General features: G+C 60.4%; 2 protein-coding genes across 2 annotated transcripts in view; one reads left to right on the plus strand and one right to left on the minus strand.

The window, feature by feature from the left end:
- Nucleotides 1-6,002, minus strand: part of LOC125432774 (BTB/POZ domain-containing protein 2-like) — a 47,939-nt gene extending 41,937 nt beyond the window's left edge. The window contains exon 1 of the mRNA XM_048496682.1: nt 5,962-6,002. Coding sequence (XP_048352639.1) covers nt 5,962-6,002 — 41 coding nt within the window. The remainder of the gene's footprint in view (nt 1-5,961) is intronic.
- On the plus strand, nt 5,601-14,682 carry DOHH (deoxyhypusine hydroxylase). Its single transcript, XM_048495783.1, has 4 exons — nt 5,601-6,274; nt 8,371-8,447; nt 11,552-11,789; nt 14,209-14,682. The coding sequence occupies exons 1-4, from the start codon at nt 6,001-6,003 to the stop codon at nt 14,523-14,525; spliced, it is 906 nt and encodes a 301-aa protein (XP_048351740.1). The 5' UTR covers nt 5,601-6,000; the 3' UTR covers nt 14,526-14,682.
- The last annotated feature ends 6,755 nt before the right edge of the window (nt 14,683-21,437 follow it).

Here is a 21,437-nt window from a genome sequence, read left to right on the forward strand (position 1 = left end):
GGGGGGGGGGGGTGGGGGGGGGGGGGGGTGGGGGGGGGGGGGGGTGGGGGGGGGGGGGGGTGGGGGGGGGGGGGGGTGGGGGGGGGGGGGGGTGGGGGGGGGGGGGGGTGGGGGGGGGGGGGGGTGGGGGGGGGGGGGGGTGGGGGGGGGGGGGGGTGGGGGGGGGGGGGGGTGGGGGGGGGGGGGGGTGGGGGGGGGGGGGGGTGGGGGGGGGGGGGGGTGGGGGGGGGGGGGGGTGGGGGGGGGGGGGGGTGGGGGGGGGGGGGGGTGGGGGGGGGGGGGGGTGGGGGGGGGGGGGGGTGGGGGGGGGGGGGGGTGGGGGGGGGGGGGGGTGGGGGGGGGGGGGGGTGGGGGGGGGGGGGGGTGGGGGGGGGGGGGGGTGGGGGGGGGGGGGGGTGGGGGGGGGGGGGGGTGGGGGGGGGGGGGGGTGGGGGGGGGGGGGGGTGGGGGGGGGGGGGGGTGGGGGGGGGGGGGGGTGGGGGGGGGGGGGGGTGGGGGGGGGGGGGGGTGGGGGGGGGGGGGGGTGGGGGGGGGGGGGGGTGGGGGGGGGGGGGGGTGGGGGGGGGGGGGGGTGGGGGGGGGGGGGGGTGGGGGGGGGGGGGGGTGGGGGGGGGGGGGGGTGGGGGGGGGGGGGGGTGGGGGGGGGGGGGGGTGGGGGGGGGGGGGGGTGGGGGGGGGGGGGGGTGGGGGGGGGGGGGGGTGGGGGGGGGGGGGGGTGGGGGGGGGGGGGGGTGGGGGGGGGGGGGGGTGGGGGGGGGGGGGGGTGGGGGGGGGGGGGGGTGGGGGGGGGGGGGGGTGGGGGGGGGGGGGGGTGGGGGGGGGGGGGGGTGGGGGGGGGGGGGGGTGGGGGGGGGGGGGGGTGGGGGGGGGGGGGGGTGGGGGGGGGGGGGGGTGGGGGGGGGGGGGGGTGGGGGGGGGGGGGGGTGGGGGGGGGGGGGGGTGGGGGGGGGGGGGGGTGGGGGGGGGGGGGGGTGGGGGGGGGGGGGGGTGGGGGGGGGGGGGGGTGGGGGGGGGGGGGGGTGGGGGGGGGGGGGGGTGGGGGGGGGGGGGGGTGGGGGGGGGGGGGGGTGGGGGGGGGGGGGGGTGGGGGGGGGGGGGGGTGGGGGGGGGGGGGGGTGGGGGGGGGGGGGGGTGGGGGGGGGGGGGGGTGGGGGGGGGGGGGGGTGGGGGGGGGGGGGGGTGGGGGGGGGGGGGGGTGGGGGGGGGGGGGGGTGGGGGGGGGGGGGGGTGGGGGGGGGGGGGGGTGGGGGGGGGGGGGGGTGGGGGGGGGGGGGGGTGGGGGGGGGGGGGGGTGGGGGGGGGGGGGGGTGGGGGGGGGGGGGGGTGGGGGGGGGGGGGGGTGGGGGGGGGGGGGGGTGGGGGGGGGGGGGGGTGGGGGGGGGGGGGGGTGGGGGGGGGGGGGGGTGGGGGGGGGGGGGGGTGGGGGGGGGGGGGGGTGGGGGGGGGGGGGGGTGGGGGGGGGGGGGGGTGGGGGGGGGGGGGGGTGGGGGGGGGGGGGGGTGGGGGGGGGGGGGGGTGGGGGGGGGGGGGGGTGGGGGGGGGGGGGGGTGGGGGGGGGGGGGGGTGGGGGGGGGGGGGGGTGGGGGGGGGGGGGGGTGGGGGGGGGGGGGGGTGGGGGGGGGGGGGGGTGGGGGGGGGGGGGGGTGGGGGGGGGGGGGGGTGGGGGGGGGGGGGGGTGGGGGGGGGGGGGGGTGGGGGGGGGGGGGGGTGGGGGGGGGGGGGGGTGGGGGGGGGGGGGGGTGGGGGGGGGGGGGGGTGGGGGGGGGGGGGGGTGGGGGGGGGGGGGGGTGGGGGGGGGGGGGGGTGGGGGGGGGGGGGGGTGGGGGGGGGGGGGGGTGGGGGGGGGGGGGGGTGGGGGGGGGGGGGGGTGGGGGGGGGGGGGGGTGGGGGGGGGGGGGGGTGGGGGGGGGGGGGGGTGGGGGGGGGGGGGGGTGGGGGGGGGGGGGGGTGGGGGGGGGGGGGGGTGGGGGGGGGGGGGGGTGGGGGGGGGGGGGGGTGGGGGGGGGGGGGGGTGGGGGGGGGGGGGGGTGGGGGGGGGGGGGGGTGGGGGGGGGGGGGGGTGGGGGGGGGGGGGGGTGGGGGGGGGGGGGGGTGGGGGGGGGGGGGGGTGGGGGGGGGGGGGGGTGGGGGGGGGGGGGGGTGGGGGGGGGGGGGGGTGGGGGGGGGGGGGGGTGGGGGGGGGGGGGGGTGGGGGGGGGGGGGGGTGGGGGGGGGGGGGGGTGGGGGGGGGGGGGGGTGGGGGGGGGGGGGGGTGGGGGGGGGGGGGGGTGGGGGGGGGGGGGGGTGGGGGGGGGGGGGGGTGGGGGGGGGGGGGGGTGGGGGGGGGGGGGGGTGGGGGGGGGGGGGGGTGGGGGGGGGGGGGGGTGGGGGGGGGGGGGGGTGGGGGGGGGGGGGGGTGGGGGGGGGGGGGGGTGGGGGGGGGGGGGGGTGGGGGGGGGGGGGGGTGGGGGGGGGGGGGGGTGGGGGGGGGGGGGGGTGGGGGGGGGGGGGGGTGGGGGGGGGGGGGGGTGGGGGGGGGGGGGGGTGGGGGGGGGGGGGGGTGGGGGGGGGGGGGGGTGGGGGGGGGGGGGGGTGGGGGGGGGGGGGGGTGGGGGGGGGGGGGGGTGGGGGGGGGGGGGGGTGGGGGGGGGGGGGGGTGGGGGGGGGGGGGGGTGGGGGGGGGGGGGGGTGGGGGGGGGGGGGGGTGGGGGGGGGGGGGGGTGGGGGGGGGGGGGGGTGGGGGGGGGGGGGGGTGGGGGGGGGGGGGGGTGGGGGGGGGGGGGGGTGGGGGGGGGGGGGGGTGGGGGGGGGGGGGGGTGGGGGGGGGGGGGGGTGGGGGGGGGGGGGGGTGGGGGGGGGGGGGGGTGGGGGGGGGGGGGGGTGGGGGGGGGGGGGGGTGGGGGGGGGGGGGGGTGGGGGGGGGGGGGGGTGGGGGGGGGGGGGGGTGGGGGGGGGGGGGGGTGGGGGGGGGGGGGGGTGGGGGGGGGGGGGGGTGGGGGGGGGGGGGGGTGGGGGGGGGGGGGGGTGGGGGGGGGGGGGGGTGGGGGGGGGGGGGGGTGGGGGGGGGGGGGGGTGGGGGGGGGGGGGGGTGGGGGGGGGGGGGGGTGGGGGGGGGGGGGGGTGGGGGGGGGGGGGGGTGGGGGGGGGGGGGGGTGGGGGGGGGGGGGGGTGGGGGGGGGGGGGGGTGGGGGGGGGGGGGGGTGGGGGGGGGGGGGGGTGGGGGGGGGGGGGGGTGGGGGGGGGGGGGGGTGGGGGGGGGGGGGGGTGGGGGGGGGGGGGGGTGGGGGGGGGGGGGGGTGGGGGGGGGGGGGGGTGGGGGGGGGGGGGGGTGGGGGGGGGGGGGGGTGGGGGGGGGGGGGGGTGGGGGGGGGGGGGGGTGGGGGGGGGGGGGGGTGGGGGGGGGGGGGGGTGGGGGGGGGGGGGGGTGGGGGGGGGGGGGGGTGGGGGGGGGGGGGGGTGGGGGGGGGGGGGGGTGGGGGGGGGGGGGGGTGGGGGGGGGGGGGGGTGGGGGGGGGGGGGGGTGGGGGGGGGGGGGGGTGGGGGGGGGGGGGGGTGGGGGGGGGGGGGGGTGGGGGGGGGGGGGGGTGGGGGGGGGGGGGGGTGGGGGGGGGGGGGGGTGGGGGGGGGGGGGGGTGGGGGGGGGGGGGGGTGGGGGGGGGGGGGGGTGGGGGGGGGGGGGGGTGGGGGGGGGGGGGGGTGGGGGGGGGGGGGGGTGGGGGGGGGGGGGGGTGGGGGGGGGGGGGGGTGGGGGGGGGGGGGGGTGGGGGGGGGGGGGGGTGGGGGGGGGGGGGGGTGGGGGGGGGGGGGGGTGGGGGGGGGGGGGGGTGGGGGGGGGGGGGGGTGGGGGGGGGGGGGGGTGGGGGGGGGGGGGGGTGGGGGGGGGGGGGGGTGGGGGGGGGGGGGGGTGGGGGGGGGGGGGGGTGGGGGGGGGGGGGGGTGGGGGGGGGGGGGGGTGGGGGGGGGGGGGGGTGGGGGGGGGGGGGGGTGGGGGGGGGGGGGGGTGGGGGGGGGGGGGGGTGGGGGGGGGGGGGGGTGGGGGGGGGGGGGGGTGGGGGGGGGGGGGGGTGGGGGGGGGGGGGGGTGGGGGGGGGGGGGGGTGGGGGGGGGGGGGGGTGGGGGGGGGGGGGGGTGGGGGGGGGGGGGGGTGGGGGGGGGGGGGGGTGGGGGGGGGGGGGGGTGGGGGGGGGGGGGGGTGGGGGGGGGGGGGGGTGGGGGGGGGGGGGGGTGGGGGGGGGGGGGGGTGGGGGGGGGGGGGGGTGGGGGGGGGGGGGGGTGGGGGGGGGGGGGGGTGGGGGGGGGGGGGGGTGGGGGGGGGGGGGGGTGGGGGGGGGGGGGGGTGGGGGGGGGGGGGGGTGGGGGGGGGGGGGGGTGGGGGGGGGGGGGGGTGGGGGGGGGGGGGGGTGGGGGGGGGGGGGGGTGGGGGGGGGGGGGGGTGGGGGGGGGGGGGGGTGGGGGGGGGGGGGGGTGGGGGGGGGGGGGGGTGGGGGGGGGGGGGGGTGGGGGGGGGGGGGGGTGGGGGGGGGGGGGGGTGGGGGGGGGGGGGGGTGGGGGGGGGGGGGGGTGGGGGGGGGGGGGGGTGGGGGGGGGGGGGGGTGGGGGGGGGGGGGGGTGGGGGGGGGGGGGGGTGGGGGGGGGGGGGGGTGGGGGGGGGGGGGGGTGGGGGGGGGGGGGGGTGGGGGGGGGGGGGGGTGGGGGGGGGGGGGGGTGGGGGGGGGGGGGGGTGGGGGGGGGGGGGGGTGGGGGGGGGGGGGGGTGGGGGGGGGGGGGGGTGGGGGGGGGGGGGGGTGGGGGGGGGGGGGGGTGGGGGGGGGGGGGGGTGGGGGGGGGGGGGGGTGGGGGGGGGGGGGGGTGGGGGGGGGGGGGGGTGGGGGGGGGGGGGGGTGGGGGGGGGGGGGGGTGGGGGGGGGGGGGGGTGGGGGGGGGGGGGGGTGGGGGGGGGGGGGGGTGGGGGGGGGGGGGGGTGGGGGGGGGGGGGGGTGGGGGGGGGGGGGGGTGGGGGGGGGGGGGGGTGGGGGGGGGGGGGGGTGGGGGGGGGGGGGGGTGGGGGGGGGGGGGGGTGGGGGGGGGGGGGGGTGGGGGGGGGGGGGGGTGGGGGGGGGGGGGGGTGGGGGGGGGGGGGGGTGGGGGGGGGGGGGGGTGGGGGGGGGGGGGGGTGGGGGGGGGGGGGGGTGGGGGGGGGGGGGGGTGGGGGGGGGGGGGGGTGGGGGGGGGGGGGGGTGGGGGGGGGGGGGGGTGGGGGGGGGGGGGGGTGGGGGGGGGGGGGGGTGGGGGGGGGGGGGGGTGGGGGGGGGGGGGGGGGGGGGGGGGGGGGGGGGGGGGGGGGGGGGGTGGGGGGGGGGGGGGGGGGGGGGGGAGGTGGGGGGTGGGGGGGGGGGGCGGGGGGGGGGGAGGGGGGGGGGGGGGGGGGGGGAGGGGGGGGGGGGTGGGTGTGGGGGGGGGGGGTGGGGGAGGGGGGGGGGGGGGGTGGGGGGGGGGCGGGGGGGGGGGGGGGGGGGGGGGGGGGCGGGGGGGCATGCAAGGGAGGGGAAGGAGGGGGGGGGGGCGGGGGGGGGGGGTGGAGGGGGGGGGGGGGGGGGGGGGGGGGGGGGGGTAATTTTGCTACATTGAACTGCATTTGCCATTTCTGAGCCCACTCACCTAATTTATCAAGGTCCGCTTGGAGCTCTTCGCAATCCTTTGCGGTTCTCACCTTCTTTGAGGTCTTGATTTTGCTGCTTTAATGTCTGACTCCAGCCACCCAGCTTTCTGTGAAATAGGGTGACGATTGCCAAACCGTAATGACCTTTCCACGCAGGTAAAAGTAACGCCGTGTTTGATACCCCAAAAAATCTCCTGAATGAGGGAAAAGTCTTTTTTTTTCCTTGTAGTCTTCTGAAACGATGAAATTGCAAGTGCTGAATTCTGGAGGGTGGGAATTCTCATGGGATCCTTCCTTTGGTTCTTGTTCAGGTGCCCGTCGAGTTTTGGCACAGGTGCGTCCACCTCTCGGGGGCAGCTGGATCCGCCCTGCCAGGACACAGCATGGTGACGGAGAAGGAAATTGAGCTGATTGGCAAGACCCTGGTGGACTCCAGCCAGCCCCTGAAGAGCCGCTTCCGGGCTCTCTTCACCTTGCGCAATCTGGGTGGGGCAGCTGCCATCGAGTGGATCAGCGGAGCCTTTGGGGACGACTCCGCCCTTCTCAAGCATGAGCTGGCCTACTGCCTCGGGCAGATGCAGGATGAGCGCGCCGTCCCTGTCCTCCTCCGTGTGCTTCAGGATACCTCTCAGGAGGCCATGGTCCGACATGAAGCAGGTGAGGAAAGCCAGGATGCCCCTGTGTTGCGTGCTATTCCATTGTTGGCACGCCCAATATAGCATTGCACTGCTGTCCCCTCCTGGCCTTGGGATTGGGCGCCACACTTTTTGTAATGCTGTTGTACTTATTGTACTGTAAATGCCGCTTTGTTTTTATAGAGTTTGTAAATTGTGTTTATAACTAACTGTATTTTATTGTGTGTAATGCCGTCTCTGGCCTGTTGTGTGTAATGCTCTATTTGGCCTGTCGCACACCGCCCAGAGCCCTTCAGGGGTGGGCGGTTTAAAATCGGATGGATGGATGGATGGACGGACGGACGGGCGGGCGGGCGGGCGGGCGGGCGGGCAAGGGGAGGAGAGGGAATGCTTCCAGGTGGACTCTGCTTCCATCTTTTACCCCAGAACCCCTTTCGGTATCAGCCAGATCATTCAGCAACCTTGTCTGTCTTATCTGTAGATAGAATCATAGAATACAAACGCAGAGTCGGCGGTCTAGTAGGCAGTCTCATACGACTCCTTGCAGGGCCAGCCTGAAGAATCCCTGGTGAGCGTTCGTCCAGCTGCTGCTTGAAGGCTGCCAGTAACTGGGAACTCACCCCCTCTCTAGGCAGCCAATTCCACTGCCGAATAACTCTTTCTGTACATTTTTTTCCTCATATGCAAGCAATACCTTTCCGCCCATAATTTAAACTCTTCATCGCAAGTCCTATTCTCTGCTGCCGACAGGGACAGCTCTCTGCCCTCCTCTAAGAGACAGCCTTTCAAATCCTTAAAGAGAGCAATCATGTCCGCCCCCCCTCCCGCGCCCCTTGCCCAACCTCCTCTTTTCCAGACTAAACATTCCCAAGTCCTTTAGTTTTTCCTCGCGGAGTTTGGTGGCGCTTTGTTTTCAACCCACCCTTCCTCTTAGGCAGCATAGAGAAGGGCATGTGGTTTCCCTTTTTCTGTTTTTTATTGTCACAACGACCCTGTGAGGCCGGCTGGGCTAATTAACCCAGCGGTCTGCAACCTGCGACTCTCCAGATGTTCATGGCCTACAATTCCCATCAGAGACTCAAAGGGGCTTACAAACTCCTTTCCCTTCCCCTCTCACAGCAAACACCCTGTGAGGTGGGTGGGGCTGAGAGAGCTCCGAAGAACTGTGACGAGCCCAAGGTCACCCAGCTGGTGTGTGTTGGAGCGTACAAGTTTATCTAGTACACCAGATAAGCCTCCATAGCTCAAGTGGCAGAGCGGGGAATCAAACCCGGTTACCCAGATTAGAGTGCACCTGCTCTTAACCACTACACCACACTGGCTCTCCTCAACATGGTCAGCTTGCTCCGGGTGTGGGGGTTGGGGAACGGGTGTTGCCTATTTATTTATCGGAAATATTCATGTCACGCTATCCCTATTTAAGTAAAAATTCTCAAAATACCTACCTTGTGGAAATTAATGTAAACAGTCAGCTGATCAGGCTGAAAGCACTAAAATGTTAGCCAAAAGATATAAAGTTCTGCACATTATTTTTAACAAAATCAGCAGTTACGTGTAATGGGATTTGCCCCAACTTCAAACGAGCCAGGGAAGATGCTCATAATTTCACTTGGGGTTGAGGAAATGGCACACTCCCTTCGGGAAAATCATTTTTAAAAAAATCCTGACTGCTAAACAGACTTGGCTGCAGACAAGCTTTCCTGTGCCAGAAGGTTTTCTGGGTGCATCCACTGAAAAGGTCCCCGCTCCGTTTTTTCCCTATCTTGGGCAAGGCCCGGTAGTGCTTTCTATCAACTGCGCAGTTTCTACGTGGGAGGTTAAGAGCTTATTGGCTATCTAATCTGGAGGAACCGGGTTTGATTCCCCGCTCTGCCGCCTGAGCTGTGGAGGCTTATCTGGGGAATTCAGGTTAGCCTGTGCACTCCCACACACGCCAGCTGGGTGACCTTGGGCTAGTCACAGCTTCTCGGAGCTCTCTCAGCCCCATCTACCTCACAGGGTGTTTGTTGTGAGGGGGAAGGGCAAGGAGATTGTAAGCCCCTTTGAGTCTCCTGCAGGAGAGAAAGGGGGGATAAAAATCCAAACTACTCTTCTTCTTCTTCTTCTTCCTCCCTGCAGGAGAAGCTTTGGGAGCTATCGGGAACCCCAAAGTCCTGGATGTCCTGAGACTCTACTCCTCGGACCCCGTTATTGAGGTAACTGGGAGCTTTGGAGACGAGCTTGCCTGGCTACAGCTTCTGGAGGGCCTGTGGGTCAGTGGTAGAGTATCTGCTGGGCATGCAATATGCCCCAGGTTCCATTCCCGGCATTCCCCGTTAAGGATCAGGCTGCTGGTGAAGTTAACTGCCAGTCCCTGAAACCCTAGGGAGCCGCTGTCAGTTGGAAAGACCACGTTGGCTTTAAGGGGCCAGGGATCTGATTCAGGGGCAAGTTAACATGCGTTCTTGTGTAATGACACAGCCGCAGCCAGGGTGGGCCCATGGGGGTCTTTCCACCGCACAAACACATTTTGTGAAATTTGAGACTGGAAACTTTGTTTTCGGGGTATGAAAGTGGCAGTTTCAACAACATTTCTTCAGCGGTGGGGTGGGCGGACAGTCGGTTCTCAGCCTCCTCTCGAGTAAGGGCACGCACAAGTCAGGAAAGGAGCATTACTGGAGAGCCATGCGTTAAAAAGGAGGCTGAAAGTGGAGATGTTCCACGTTGCCCCTTGAGTCTGCGTTCGGAGTGGAGCTGGGCGGGAGCAATTCCTTTCTGGCTGTCTTCTGGGTGTTGCATCAAACTGCAAACTGCAAACAAAGGAATAAGGGTTTGTATTGGATGCCAAGTTTTGTATTGGATGCCAGTAAATTGCATAATTTATTCTGATGTTGTCAGCCAGATAAGGCGGTGGAAAGCAGCGCATTATATCCACGATCTCATATCCCCCCCTCCAAAAAAAATATTTTACGACTTCTGAGATTTGGACCATATCTCTGCAGCTGTGCGAACTAGAATCTTGCGTGTCCTTTTCTATTAAAGTGAGGGAGCTCGGGAGCTCCAGTTTGACAGCCAGCGCCTCGCTGTCACTGCGGTTTGAAACACACGTCGCCCCATGCCATTTGTCTATCCTTGGCTCAGTCATTATTATTATTATTATTATTATTATTATTATTATTATTATTATTATACACATAACACAGCGCAAGTGTCTGGAATTCATCTCTGAATATCGAGTCCTTCCCAAGGACCTAGGATATTAGAGGTATTTGCATAGAATATGTGCAGTTCCTAGAAGTGCTGCTTTCTGCAGCATGTGGACTGATGTTCTGTCCAAGTTTAGGCTTTCCAGATGTTTTTCAAGATTTCTTGGGATTCCTCCTAGAGCACCGACTACTAGTGGGATTACTGTTGTTCTTTTTTGCCACAATTGTTCAACTTCAATTTGTAGGTCCTTGTATTATGTGATCTTTTTCAGCTCTTTGTCCTCTACCCTGCTGTCAACTGGCACAGCAACATCTAAGATCCAAACATGTTTTTTCTCTATCACTGTTATGTCTGGGGTGTTGTGTGCCAGGTGTCTGTCTGTCTGTATTCTAAAGTCCCAGAGTATTTTTGCTTCTTCATTTTCTGTGGTCTTCTCTGGCTTGTGCTCGTACCAGGTCTTGCTACAGGGCAGGCCGTACTTTTTGCAAAGGTTCCAGTGCACCATTGCTGCTAGCCTATTGTGACGTTATTATTATTATGGTAGACTTCACAGCTGCCAGATCTTTAGCTGGTTGTTGGCCTTTCATTACAATTTGAGCCTTACCCAGAGGCCTAGGAAGTTGTTGTTGTTGTTGTTGATGATAATTTTTTTTTAAAGTCCTGGGTGCAGTGCCTAAAGACCTTGGCTGGCACTTAAAAACTATCGGCACTGACAAAATCACCATGTGTCAGCTGCAAAAGGCCACCCTACTCGGCTCTGCACGCATTATTTGTTGATACATCACACAGTCCTAGATGCTGTGATTTAATACAAAATCCAGCATAGTAATCTTGTTTGCTGTGTTTTCGTGTTTTTGTAATAATAATAATAATAATTCAAAATAATTCAAATTTCAAAATTAACATCTGTCAAATTCAGAAGGCAGGCTGCCGGGATCCGCACGAATACTACGCCGATACATTACAACTTCCTAGGCCTCTGGGTGAGGCTCGAATTGTAATGAAGGCCAACAACCAGCTAAAGATCTGGCAGCTGTGAAATCTACAATAATATAAACAAACAAACCAATCTGTCCCCAAAGGGCTCTGGGCTGCGTACAATAAAATCAACAGGCAACAAAGCAATATACATCAGAATACAAACAATATAATCAGAAAATTACATTAAAATCCCTTTAAAAAAGTAGCAGCAATGTATTTCGCCCCACACTTATAGACGGCGTCCAATCCCATACTCTCGGGAGGGGACCAGCAAACCGCTGGAGATGGTACAGTAAAACAGATGGTACACGGGGGCATCAAGAGGAGGCGGACAGTCTGCGGCCGGCCTCCCCAAAGGCCCGGTGGAACAGCTCAGTTTTGCAGGGCCCTGCAGAACTCACCAAGGTCCCGCGGGGCCCTGATGGCTGAAGGAAGAGTGTTTCTTTTTTTTGAAGTATAAATCTTTATTAGTTTCAAAATTATAAAAGAACATAAAAAACACATAAATTACATAGTTTCCATTTCTTCCATATTCTACTGTAACAAATATTAACGTATTTTACTTCCTCATTATTACAATCTTAAACTTAAGTCTCAAATTAATTCCTAATTTTGTATAACCATTCTTCTTTTTTCTTTACTTCATTCAAAGCTTAAAGACAAGTTTCTATTATATTTATATACACTTTAACTTTGACATAAACTTGGAACTACGTCATTATTCTTTCCTTTTTTCATATATTTCAGCAGGGGATCCCAATCTTTTAAGTATTTGTCGATAGATTTTTGGTTGATTATAGATGACAATTTATCATGTCCAAGATATTCTATTAACTTATTCATCCAATCTCTTTCCTCTGGGAGTTCTTCGCTTTTCCATTTTTTTTGCGATTAATGTCCTTGCTGCTGATATCATATATTGAAAAAGTTTCCTATGTTCGATTCTTATCCCTGGATCTGTAATATTTAATAGAAGGAAGAGTGTTTCACCCGGCGGGGGGCCAGGGCCACAAAAGCCCTGGCCTGGGTGGAGGCTAGCCGCATCTTTCGTTTCGTTTCTGGGGAAGGTAAATGAGCGAATCGGACGAGCGAGTCAAGAGATAATTGCCGTTTTGTGTCCCAACTTGTCCAGGTCGCAGAAACGTGCCAGCTGGCCGTGAAGAGGCTGGAATGGCTTCAGACGCAGAAAGCAGAGCCCTCGACCAGCCCCTACAGTTCCGTGGACCCGGCCCCCCCTGCCCTGGAGGAAGACGTGGGGAAGCTGAGGGCAGCGTTGCTGGACGAATCGCGGCCACTCTTCGAGCGTTACCGGGCCATGTTTGCCCTGCGGAACCTGGGGGGAGAGCCCGCTGTCCTGGCCCTCGCTGACGGTGAGCCTGCGCAGTTCTGCTCCCCAGGCTGGGAGCTAGTGCAGAACTGCAGCTAGGTGGTGGCAGGCGGGCAAGTCCTGTGTTCAAATGTGACTGCAGGAGCAGCAGCAGTGCGGTGGTTAAGAGCAGGTGCACTCTGATCTGGAGGTACCGGGTTTGATTTCCTGCTGTGCCGCCTGAGCTGTGGAGGCTGATCTGGGGAATTCAGATTAGCCTGTGCACTGCAATACATGCCAGCTGGGTGACCTTGGGCTAGTCACAGCTTTCTGGAGCTCTCTCAGCCCCACCCACCTCACAGGGTGTTTGTTGTGAGGGGGGAAGGGCAAGGAGATTGTAAGTCCCTGTGAGTCTCCTACAGGAGAGAAAAGGGGATATAAATCCAAACTCTTCTTCTCAATGAGCCACTGTTCCCCACATCATCCAGTTCAAAATGGAAGTTAAGTTAGTGGTCTGGGAGGGGGGGATTTCAAGCTCTGGTTCTCAGCTGGGAATTTTGTGTCCCGCAGCCCTTTTTGAGTGGCAGGTGCAAGCGGAGAAGTCATTCCCGACTTTCCAGTATGATCCCACAATCCCAGCCGCTCTTTCTTCTTGTCCTGGCTCACAGCTTGAGCAGCAAGTCGCTTGACCCATCTCACTGCCCTCCCAGTCTGTTAGCCTCTTAGTTGGGTCCCTTACCCGTTGTTTCCCTCCAAGATGCTGCCTGTGTGCTACCAAAGAACACCAGTGCACAAGGAAGCAAATTTAAACAAGGTCATTGAGCAAGCCACCCAAGGTGTCTGCCTGTTACATCTCTGAATGGTCCGACTGTGGCCAGGAGTGGGGATTCATGTTTTGTCTCTTCATTGGGGTGTTTAGAATTTTTTTTAGAAGCAAGCCTTTATGGGCATAGACAACAGTACAACAATAATAAAAAGCGGATTAAAAAGCATATACAATACAGGAAATAAATGTTAGGTCGAAGGAAATCTACTGGCGTTTAGTAATTTCCAGGAGAAAGTCTGCCACTATCATACAGAGAGAAGGATCAGGGTTGTCCAACAAGTAGTGTAATCTAATTAAATCGGGGAGATCTGGTAAATGTAAAGGAGTAAGATTCACATACTTGGATCTGATTTCCTTGAATCTGAGACAGTGAAGTAATTGGTGGGCCAGAGATTCAGCTGAGCCATTGTTACACAGGCACAATCTTTTAGCCTTTTCTTGCCCAATAGAAATCTGCCATGTAACAGAGCCAGAAGGCATAACATTAAACCCTAGGCGAGCATTGTGACTCTCCTTTGAACAGGGGTTTATTATTAAGCTATTCCGGGTGGTGTGCTAAAGTAGCCCGGACAAAATGGGAGAGAAAAAAATATCTATGAGGGGAGCGCGTTTTCTTGGCTGCGGTGATTAGGGTGGAGAACTCTCTATCCAATAGTTGACCTTTTAATTTCCTATAAGCTTCTGAATAGGACAAAGGGCAAAGTGAATCCACTGACAGTCCAATAGAGGCCATTTTTTCTTCAATTATGGAAAACCAGGGGTTGGAATGGGTGTCAGAGAGCAGACGGTGGACCAGGGAATTACAGTCTGAGAGAAAATGAATTCGCAGCCAGAATCTAAAAGCCCTCAGCCAAGCGGCTGATTCCAAGGAGTTTTGGGTGTTTAGAATTTATTGCTTGCCCTCAGAGGAGACTGTGCATGGCATCTCTGCAAGAAACCCCGTTCTGAGATCAACTCACATTCTGAAGCTAACACCCAGATTATAAACTCACGCAGAAACACTGGAGGTGGATTCTTCTGCCAGCAGGTGGTTCTTATATTTTTGTGCCCTGAAAGTCTGCTTTTGGGGGAGATGCAGCAGTGTTGGAAAATGAGCAGCCCCCCTCAGAAGTTTGAATGATGGCGCTTGGAAAATGTTGCCTGCGGCAGGATACAGCCACTCTGTGCCTACATTCTCAACCAGTGGCGAAGCCACCAGGGGGCCGGGGGGGTGCGCAACGCACCAGGCGCACCGATTCTGGTCACGTGGGGGGCGAAAAAATCCCCCCTCCCCCACAGGGCCCCCGCACCCTCGCAGCACATTTCCCCCACTTTCTTTTAGGAATGGAACATCCCAGAGAAGAAGCCTGCCTGCCTTGCCTGGGCCTGGTGGGAACTACATTTCCTGGGGGCTCCTGGGAGATGTAGTTCCCACCAGGCCCAGGCAACACAGGCAGGCTTTTTCGGCCTGCTTCTTTCCTAAAAGTAAGTGGTTGTGGTGCCACGTGGGGCTGCGTGTGAAAAAGCTAGAGTGTGCACTGGGCGCACTCTGGTCTAGCTGCTGTTCTCTGTTCTTAACCCGGTTCGGTTTTGCTGGGACTTGCCCATCGGGGCAGGGTTTGCACCCGAGGAGAACCCACCCACGCCCTCACTGAACATCACCAATTCTCTCTTCCAGGCCTAAAGTCCAGCGGCGCCCTGTTCCGCCATGAGATTGCGTACGTCCTGGGTCAGATGCAGCACGAGGCCTCCGTCCCGCAGCTGATGGCAGCCCTGGGAAATGCGGCCGAGAACTCCATGGTGCGTCACGAGTGCGCCGAGGCCTTGGGCTCCATCGCCAAGGCCTCCTGCCTGGCCACTCTGCAGGCCTACGCCCATGACAAAGAGCGCGTGGTCCGGGAGAGCTGTGAAGTGGCCCTGGACATGTACGATTACGAGAACGGGGTGGACTTCCAGTATGCCGACGGACTGAGCAAAATGCAGGCGGAAGGCTGAAGGCAGGGTTGGGGGTTGCTGGTTGCTGCCCCACTCCCCCTGGGCTGCTGCTGCCTGTAATTCCACCATTGTCTGGCTTTCCACACTCCTAGTCATGGCGGCTTAGGAGGCTGGCCAGAGAAACTTTGCTTTGGTCATTAAATTATTTCTGCTTTTTCTTCCTTGTTTTCTCTCTCAACTGGGTCGGAGGCCCAGTGCAGATTCCATTAGGAGTCTTAAGACAGTCCACAGACTTTTGGGTCCTTATTGTATCTCTTGAGTCATCATGGGGGCCGGGGGTGGGGGGGCATGACTCTCTTTCCTAGCAAAAGTTGGGAGCCCCTGGGTAGGAGCGTGAAGCAGCACCATGCCAATTGCTGCCCCCTTTCAGAGTCCCTGGCATTTGGCCAAAGCCAAGAGCACATTGCGGGTCCTCCATGGTCCTTTACATATGCCATGTACTAGGGGGCCCTTGTTGGAATCAAACAATCTGAGCCAATGTAGGATTCCTGACAGTCAGATCCTGCCTTCAGCAAATAGTAACCCCACATCTAGCCCAATAGCTGCATTTGAAATATAAGGGGGAGCCTGAGAAATCAAGCATAACACTTTTGCCTGCACACTTTCAATTTTTTTGGATGTTACAACTGTTGCCGCTGCTGCATTCAGGTGACAAAATAGTGATTTCAGCTCAGGCAACGTAGTGAGGCGCAGGAAGCCGGTGTTCTTCAAAAACAAAATATTTTATTCGGAAGTGGTGGTAACAGCTCAGGCAGGGGAATCGCGCTTTCGTAGCCAAGCACAGGACTTTTTATACACACCGATCAAAAGGGGCAAGGGGGCAGGCAAAAGGGGCAGGTAGGGAGGCAGGATGCCTTACAGCAGCAATAAAGAAAGAGCATCTTATAAAAAGAAAGAATTCAGTTACAACTTTGTGAATGGGACCATGAGATCCTGCTATCAGGCGTCTTCCTGCGAGACTTCAAGATAGTCCAAGAGCAAGGAGCGGAGAGTGTCCATTCATAAAACTGGGTGAGGCTGTGCTTGCTTTTACCCAGGTATCTAGTTGTAAGAGATGGAGGCTGCTTCCTTGAGTTATGTCCCTGAGGCTCAGCATACTCAGTCCATAACAAAAGAAAGTTCGTGGTCCAATGGCAATCTTGGCTTACGTTCTTCTTGGCTACGGGATATCTGGGGTACCGTCATCAAATTCAATTTGTAAATCCAAAGGGGTCTTTGTTTTCGCTAAAGAGATCTACCGGGTGTTGGCCCAAACTGAATTCCAAAGTTGGCTTTCTTGGCCCTTAGCTGCTACAAGCTGCTGCTTTCACCAACAGATACAGATATCTAAAATAACATTTCTAAACTTAAACATTAGAGGAAATCTTAAAGAACTTCCAATACAGTACAAGCTCACATACATATAAGCAAGAGTATCCTAAATTAACAGCAGCAAAACCTTAAATCAACTGGAGACCCTAGCTAAAGTATAATCCTAAACATTGTGCAAATAAAAAATCCAACACCGGGTGGGGGGGGGGGGGTTTACATTAAACCTTAAAGGGGATAGAGCAGAGGGAAAATCATGTAAAAAAATGGCATATTCATACATACATACTCACACACACACATATATACACATACACACACACATATATACACATACATATATACATATATATACACACATATATATACATATATATATATATATATATATATATACACACACACACACACACATATGTTCTTTCCAGGCCTTATGGAGACTTTTGGACAACACTGGTCTCTCTGCTTTGAATATTAGCCAGTGTAGTTCAGCGAAAGGCTCAGGAAAATATTGTCCTGGCGGTAACACAACCAGCACACATTACACAGCTACCGTGGCTTGTTGGTTGGCCGGGACTGCCTGCGCCCCCCCCCCCCCCGCCGCAGGTTGCTTGTATATCCGCCAGTTGTTGCTGCAGGAGGCGCAGGTCCCGTTGGATTTCTTCGTGGCTGCACCGGAGGTAGGCTGTCTCTCTCTCTCGGCCCTATCCGACAGCGGGTCCCAGCGCTCGATCTCCAGCAAGTCTCCCTCTTCGAACTCTGCCAACCGGCGCTTCGGTATAGCCCCAGGCCACGAAGCCCGACGAACCGGGGTTCGCCCCATTTCCTCTGAAAGGAACGAGCTCGATGGGGTTTCTTCCACCCGGATGGGCTTCTTGCCATCTGGGGTATCGTCTCCCAGGCCTTTGTGGGCATCCCCAGCAGGGGACTCGCCCGCAGCTCGGGGCCCCACTGTCGTCGCCTGAACCACTGTTGGAAGCCATCCTGCTCGTAGCTCCATCCATAGCTGCAGGAATGGAAGAAGGCGCAGGGATCCAGGAGAACGGGCTTAATGTTAGGTCTCAAACCTTGAAGCAATAAATGAATTCTGTATTAAGAACATAAGAACATAAGAACTGGCCAGCTGGATCAGACCAGAGTCCATCTAGTCCAGCACTCTGCTACTCGCAGTGGCCCACCAGGTGCCTTTGGGAGCTCACGTGCAGGATGTGAAAGCAATGGCCTTCTGCTGCTGCTGCTGCTGCTCCTGAGCCCCTGGTCTGCTAAGGCATTTGCAATCTCAGATCAAGGAGGATCAAGATTGGAAGCCATAGATCGACTTCTCCTCCATAAATCTGTCCAAGCCCTTTTTAAAGCCATCCAGGTTAGTGGCCATCACCACCTCCTGTGGCAGCCTATTCCAAACACCAATCACACGTATTGTTGATCAGCAGATGTGTAGCTTCCGGGGGGAGGGGCGGGCATCTTGCACCAGGCGCACTCTGAGGTGGGGGCGTTAAAGGGGCGTGGCGGGGGCGCAGGGCACACACGTGCCCCAGGCGCAGTTCCTCCTCGCTATGGCTCTGTTGATCAGCAGCATTTATTTATAGGCCCAGCTGGACAAAACCAGTTCTGGGGAACCTGCCTTTTACTACCCCCTTTATCCCAATGTTAATCCCCTCTCCCATTTCTCCAAAGAATGTGAGAAAGAGTTGGTTTGGAGCGAAGGCATCCCAAGGTCGGCAACAGAGATAGAGCCACCCGTCATCCTTCCCCCATGGGACAACAGAAACAATCCCGTTTCCCGGGAGACCAAAAGTGTCAGGGGTAAGCCTAGTTATCTACTTGGCGTGTGAAGTCATAAAGCAAAGATCAAGAACATAAGAACAAGCCAGCTGGATCAGACCAGAATCCAGAGTCCATCTAGTCCAGCTCTCTGCTACTCGTAGTGGCCCACCAGATGCCTTTGGGAGGTGCCTTTGGGAGCTCACATGCCTTCCTTCCTTCCTTCCTTCCTTCCTTCCTTCCTTCCTTCCTTCCTTCCTTCCTTCCTTCCTTCCTTCCTTCCTTCCTTCCTTCCTTCCTTCCTTCCTTCCTTCCTTCAGAACATAAGAACAAGCCAGCTGGATCAGCCCAGAGTCCATCTAGTCCAGCTCTCTGCTACTCACAGTGGCCCACCAGGTGCCTTTGGGAGCTCACCTGCAGGAGGTGAAAGCAAGGGCCTTCTGCGGCTGTTGCTCCCGAGCACCTGGTCTGCTAAGGCATTTGCAGTCTCAGATCAAGGAGGATCAAGATTGGTAGCCATAAATCGACTTCTCCTCCATCAATCTGTCCAAGCCCCTTTTAAAGCTATCCAGGTGAGTGGCCATCACCCCCTCCTGTGGCAGCATATTCCAAACACCAATCACACGTTGCGTGAAGAAGTGTTTCCTTTTATTAGTCCTAATTCTTCCCCCCAGCATTTTCAATGGATGCCCCCTGGTTCTAGTATTGTGAGAAAGAGAGAACAATTTCTCTCTGTCAACGTCTTCTAGGAATTTTCAAGGAAATGATGTCTCAGAATAGCAATGGTAACAGACAGCAGGCTGGTTGCATAGATCTTGTAGCAATTGCATTGAGCTGGGAATGCATCTCAATCAACTAGATACAAACCCCCTGACAACTTCTCATGTCTGGGGGGAGCCCCCGGCTCTCGTGGATGATTCTAGTCTTCTGTTTGGGCCGCCAGTGAGATCCTTTGAGATCCATGACCTTACATGCCCTGGGGAGAAATGTTGAAAACCAGCAGCCGGAACCTGGCAGGTTCTTCCCTTCCCTCCTCCCTGCACTTTTGGGTTTCCTCATCCGTGGCTCATTTAGGCCTGGTTATCCTAGGCCAAATCCTGCCCGGCGCCACTCATTCCACGTTGGGGCTTCAGTGCTTTCGCGTGACCTACCAAACGCCTTTCTCGGGCCCGATCTTTTAGGTTCAGTTTTGGCCAGATAAATATTTTCCTCTCCTGCTGATCCCTGCAAATGCACTTTCAGACCTCATTCTCTCTCAATCCTCTTACTCTATTTTAGGGGTTTTTTCCCCCTCCTAAACCTATTAATCGGCTTTTTGCTGCGCTGCTGCCGGGGGAGGGGGGGCAGCTGGAGAGGGCTGTTTTGCAGCAGGCCCGGAGGATACTGATTTGATCCTTTTCCTGAGATTAGTGGCAGGTCTGTGAGCTGATCTGTTTTTTTTCCCCCCAGACCTGCTGAACTTCCCAGGCCTGTTTTCTAGTCGTACACATAACATACAACATTTAACATCACACTTCAAGGTCCTGTTCAGGTTGCATTTTCAAGTCCTTCTAGTTACTGCCAAGTCTAATTCTTCCTGCAAGTGGGTTGGCTCTTGAAGACTCCAAGGGCTTGGTGAACAGGATTCAACATGGTGAAGGTTTCCAGGAGAACTCTCACCCATTTCAAACACACACAAAAAACCCTGAAACAATAAACTCCAACATTTACAACATAGCAAAAATAAACAACTACCTTCCCAATAGTTCCCAACAATATTGCAGTTACCTTAACAAGGTGTTAAGGGCTTATACAGATCAAGGTCTGAGTCTGGTAGCCTTGTCTCTTCCAAACTACATGAGCTCTGCAGCCTTCTGCTTTGGGTCTCCATCCCTTTCTGGGTCAACCCATTCTAAGCATGGGGGTCACACACACACATCTCCACCCCAGTTAAGACTAGCCCCACTGGATTCAGCTGTTTATTCCATCATTTTGCTTTCTGCAGATGCCCCCAGAACACTCAGAACGAGGGCATCAAAGCCAAAGCAGTCAAAGATACACTGCCTCTGTACATGGAGGCTCTATTTAGCCATCAAAGCTCGTATCCACCGCCAGTTCTCATCTTCCTATGAATGCCTTTCAAAGATCTTTCACATAATGCCTGTCGGTGCTTCTTGTGGCACTATAGTCCACAAGATATGTAATGTGTGAATAGTTTTGGTCAGTGGTGGGATCCAAACATTTTAGTAACAGGTTCCCATGGTGGTGGGATTCAAACTGTGGCGTAGCGCCAATGGGGATGGGCAGTGCACGACAGGAGCGTGGCCAGGCATTCCGGGGGCGGGGCATTCCTGGGCGGGGCTGTGGCAAGGATGCAGCCACTGCTCCGGTCCTTGGGTGGGAAACGAATGCACACAGGCGCAGGCTGCCACACACGCCGGTGCACCTCCTGCTAGACTGCTTCAAGTTCTGCGCGCTACTGCTGAGAGGAGGGGCGTAACTCAGGCAAAAATCACGTGGCAAAATCACCCATTAGTAACCCCCTCTCGGCACACACAAGTAATTAGTAACCTACTCTCGGGAACCTGTGAGAACCTGCTGGATCCCACCTCTGGTTTTGGTCCCCGTGTATTTCTGTACTTTAAAAAAATTTCAGTTCTCCCTTATATGGATCAATATTGTGATTTTCTTCTTATATTATTTTCTTACAACCCTTCCTGCACTACAGAGGTTCTTCAGCATTGAGACGTGTATGTTCTGCCCCCCAAGTGAATCTGTTTTTGGTGCCCTGTACTTGGCTAGGACAGAGTGGGGGAGACACAAGCCAGGTTCAACAGTTCAACAATAGGTTTATTACTTAGGAGAATTAAGACCCGGCCTAACTCCTCCCTTGGGTCTGTCTAAAATAAATCAAAGTACTTGATTGTCTTGAGCAGATTTGAAGCTGTAGACTGTGTCTTCTCTTGGTTACTTTCAAGAAAGTCCACTGTGCCTTGCTTCCTTTTAGTTCCTTCAGTCTTTGTCTGATTCTAATGGCTGTTAACCTTAACTTGTGCTCTATACGTCACCATAGACTACTATGGACCACCATATACGTCACGAATATTACAGTCTGCAGCTACCCTTGGCACCTTGCTCTGACTGACTGGCTAGAGCTAAAACGGGGGATTGCTGGGTAAAGAAGGAAGACCGACTCTTGGGAAAATGTCTTAAAGGGACAGGGGATAACTAAAATTCCCTCCCTTAGAAGACTTAACAATGAACTGAACCCATCCTAACTATGGGGAAACTGAAGTTTAATGTGGAAATAACAAAAGCCTCTGTGGGGGCATGGCAGTATACAGCTTAAGCTGAATGCATGAACAGTGTTTGAACTGCACTTTAAAACAGTTGTTTACACAATGCAAATACCTGTCTAAACCAGGCTGACCAGACCTCCCGCTTTTGGCGGGACAGTCCCGCCTTCAAACAATTTGTCCTGTGTCCTGCGGGTTATTTCAATTGTCCTGATTTTTGGGAGGCTGCCGCACTGCCTTCTGGGGCGCAAGGTAGTGCGGCAGCCTCCCAAAAATCAGGACCTTCGCTAACTCTTTCCAAGGACTCTCTAATTGTCTGCGGGAGGAGCAGCCGGGGAGCTGAAAGCGCCTCTAATGTCAATTGGGTGGGGCTTTGCCAATTCAGCGCATCTGTGTCTGGCAGCAGGAGAACCTGCTGACCTTCTGGGGCTTATACTTACCCCCACCCGTCCTGCAATGGCTCACAAAGGTGACCATCTGGTCACCTTTGTCTAAACCCGAATGGAAAAAAGGGTGAGAACTGAAGCAAAGGAAAATAACCCTGTAATAAAAGACCGGGAACATC

This window comes from Sphaerodactylus townsendi, linkage group LG05 (genome assembly GCF_021028975.2).
Source record: "Sphaerodactylus townsendi isolate TG3544 linkage group LG05, MPM_Stown_v2.3, whole genome shotgun sequence".
NCBI classification, from domain to species: Eukaryota; Metazoa; Chordata; class Lepidosauria; order Squamata; family Sphaerodactylidae; genus Sphaerodactylus; species Sphaerodactylus townsendi.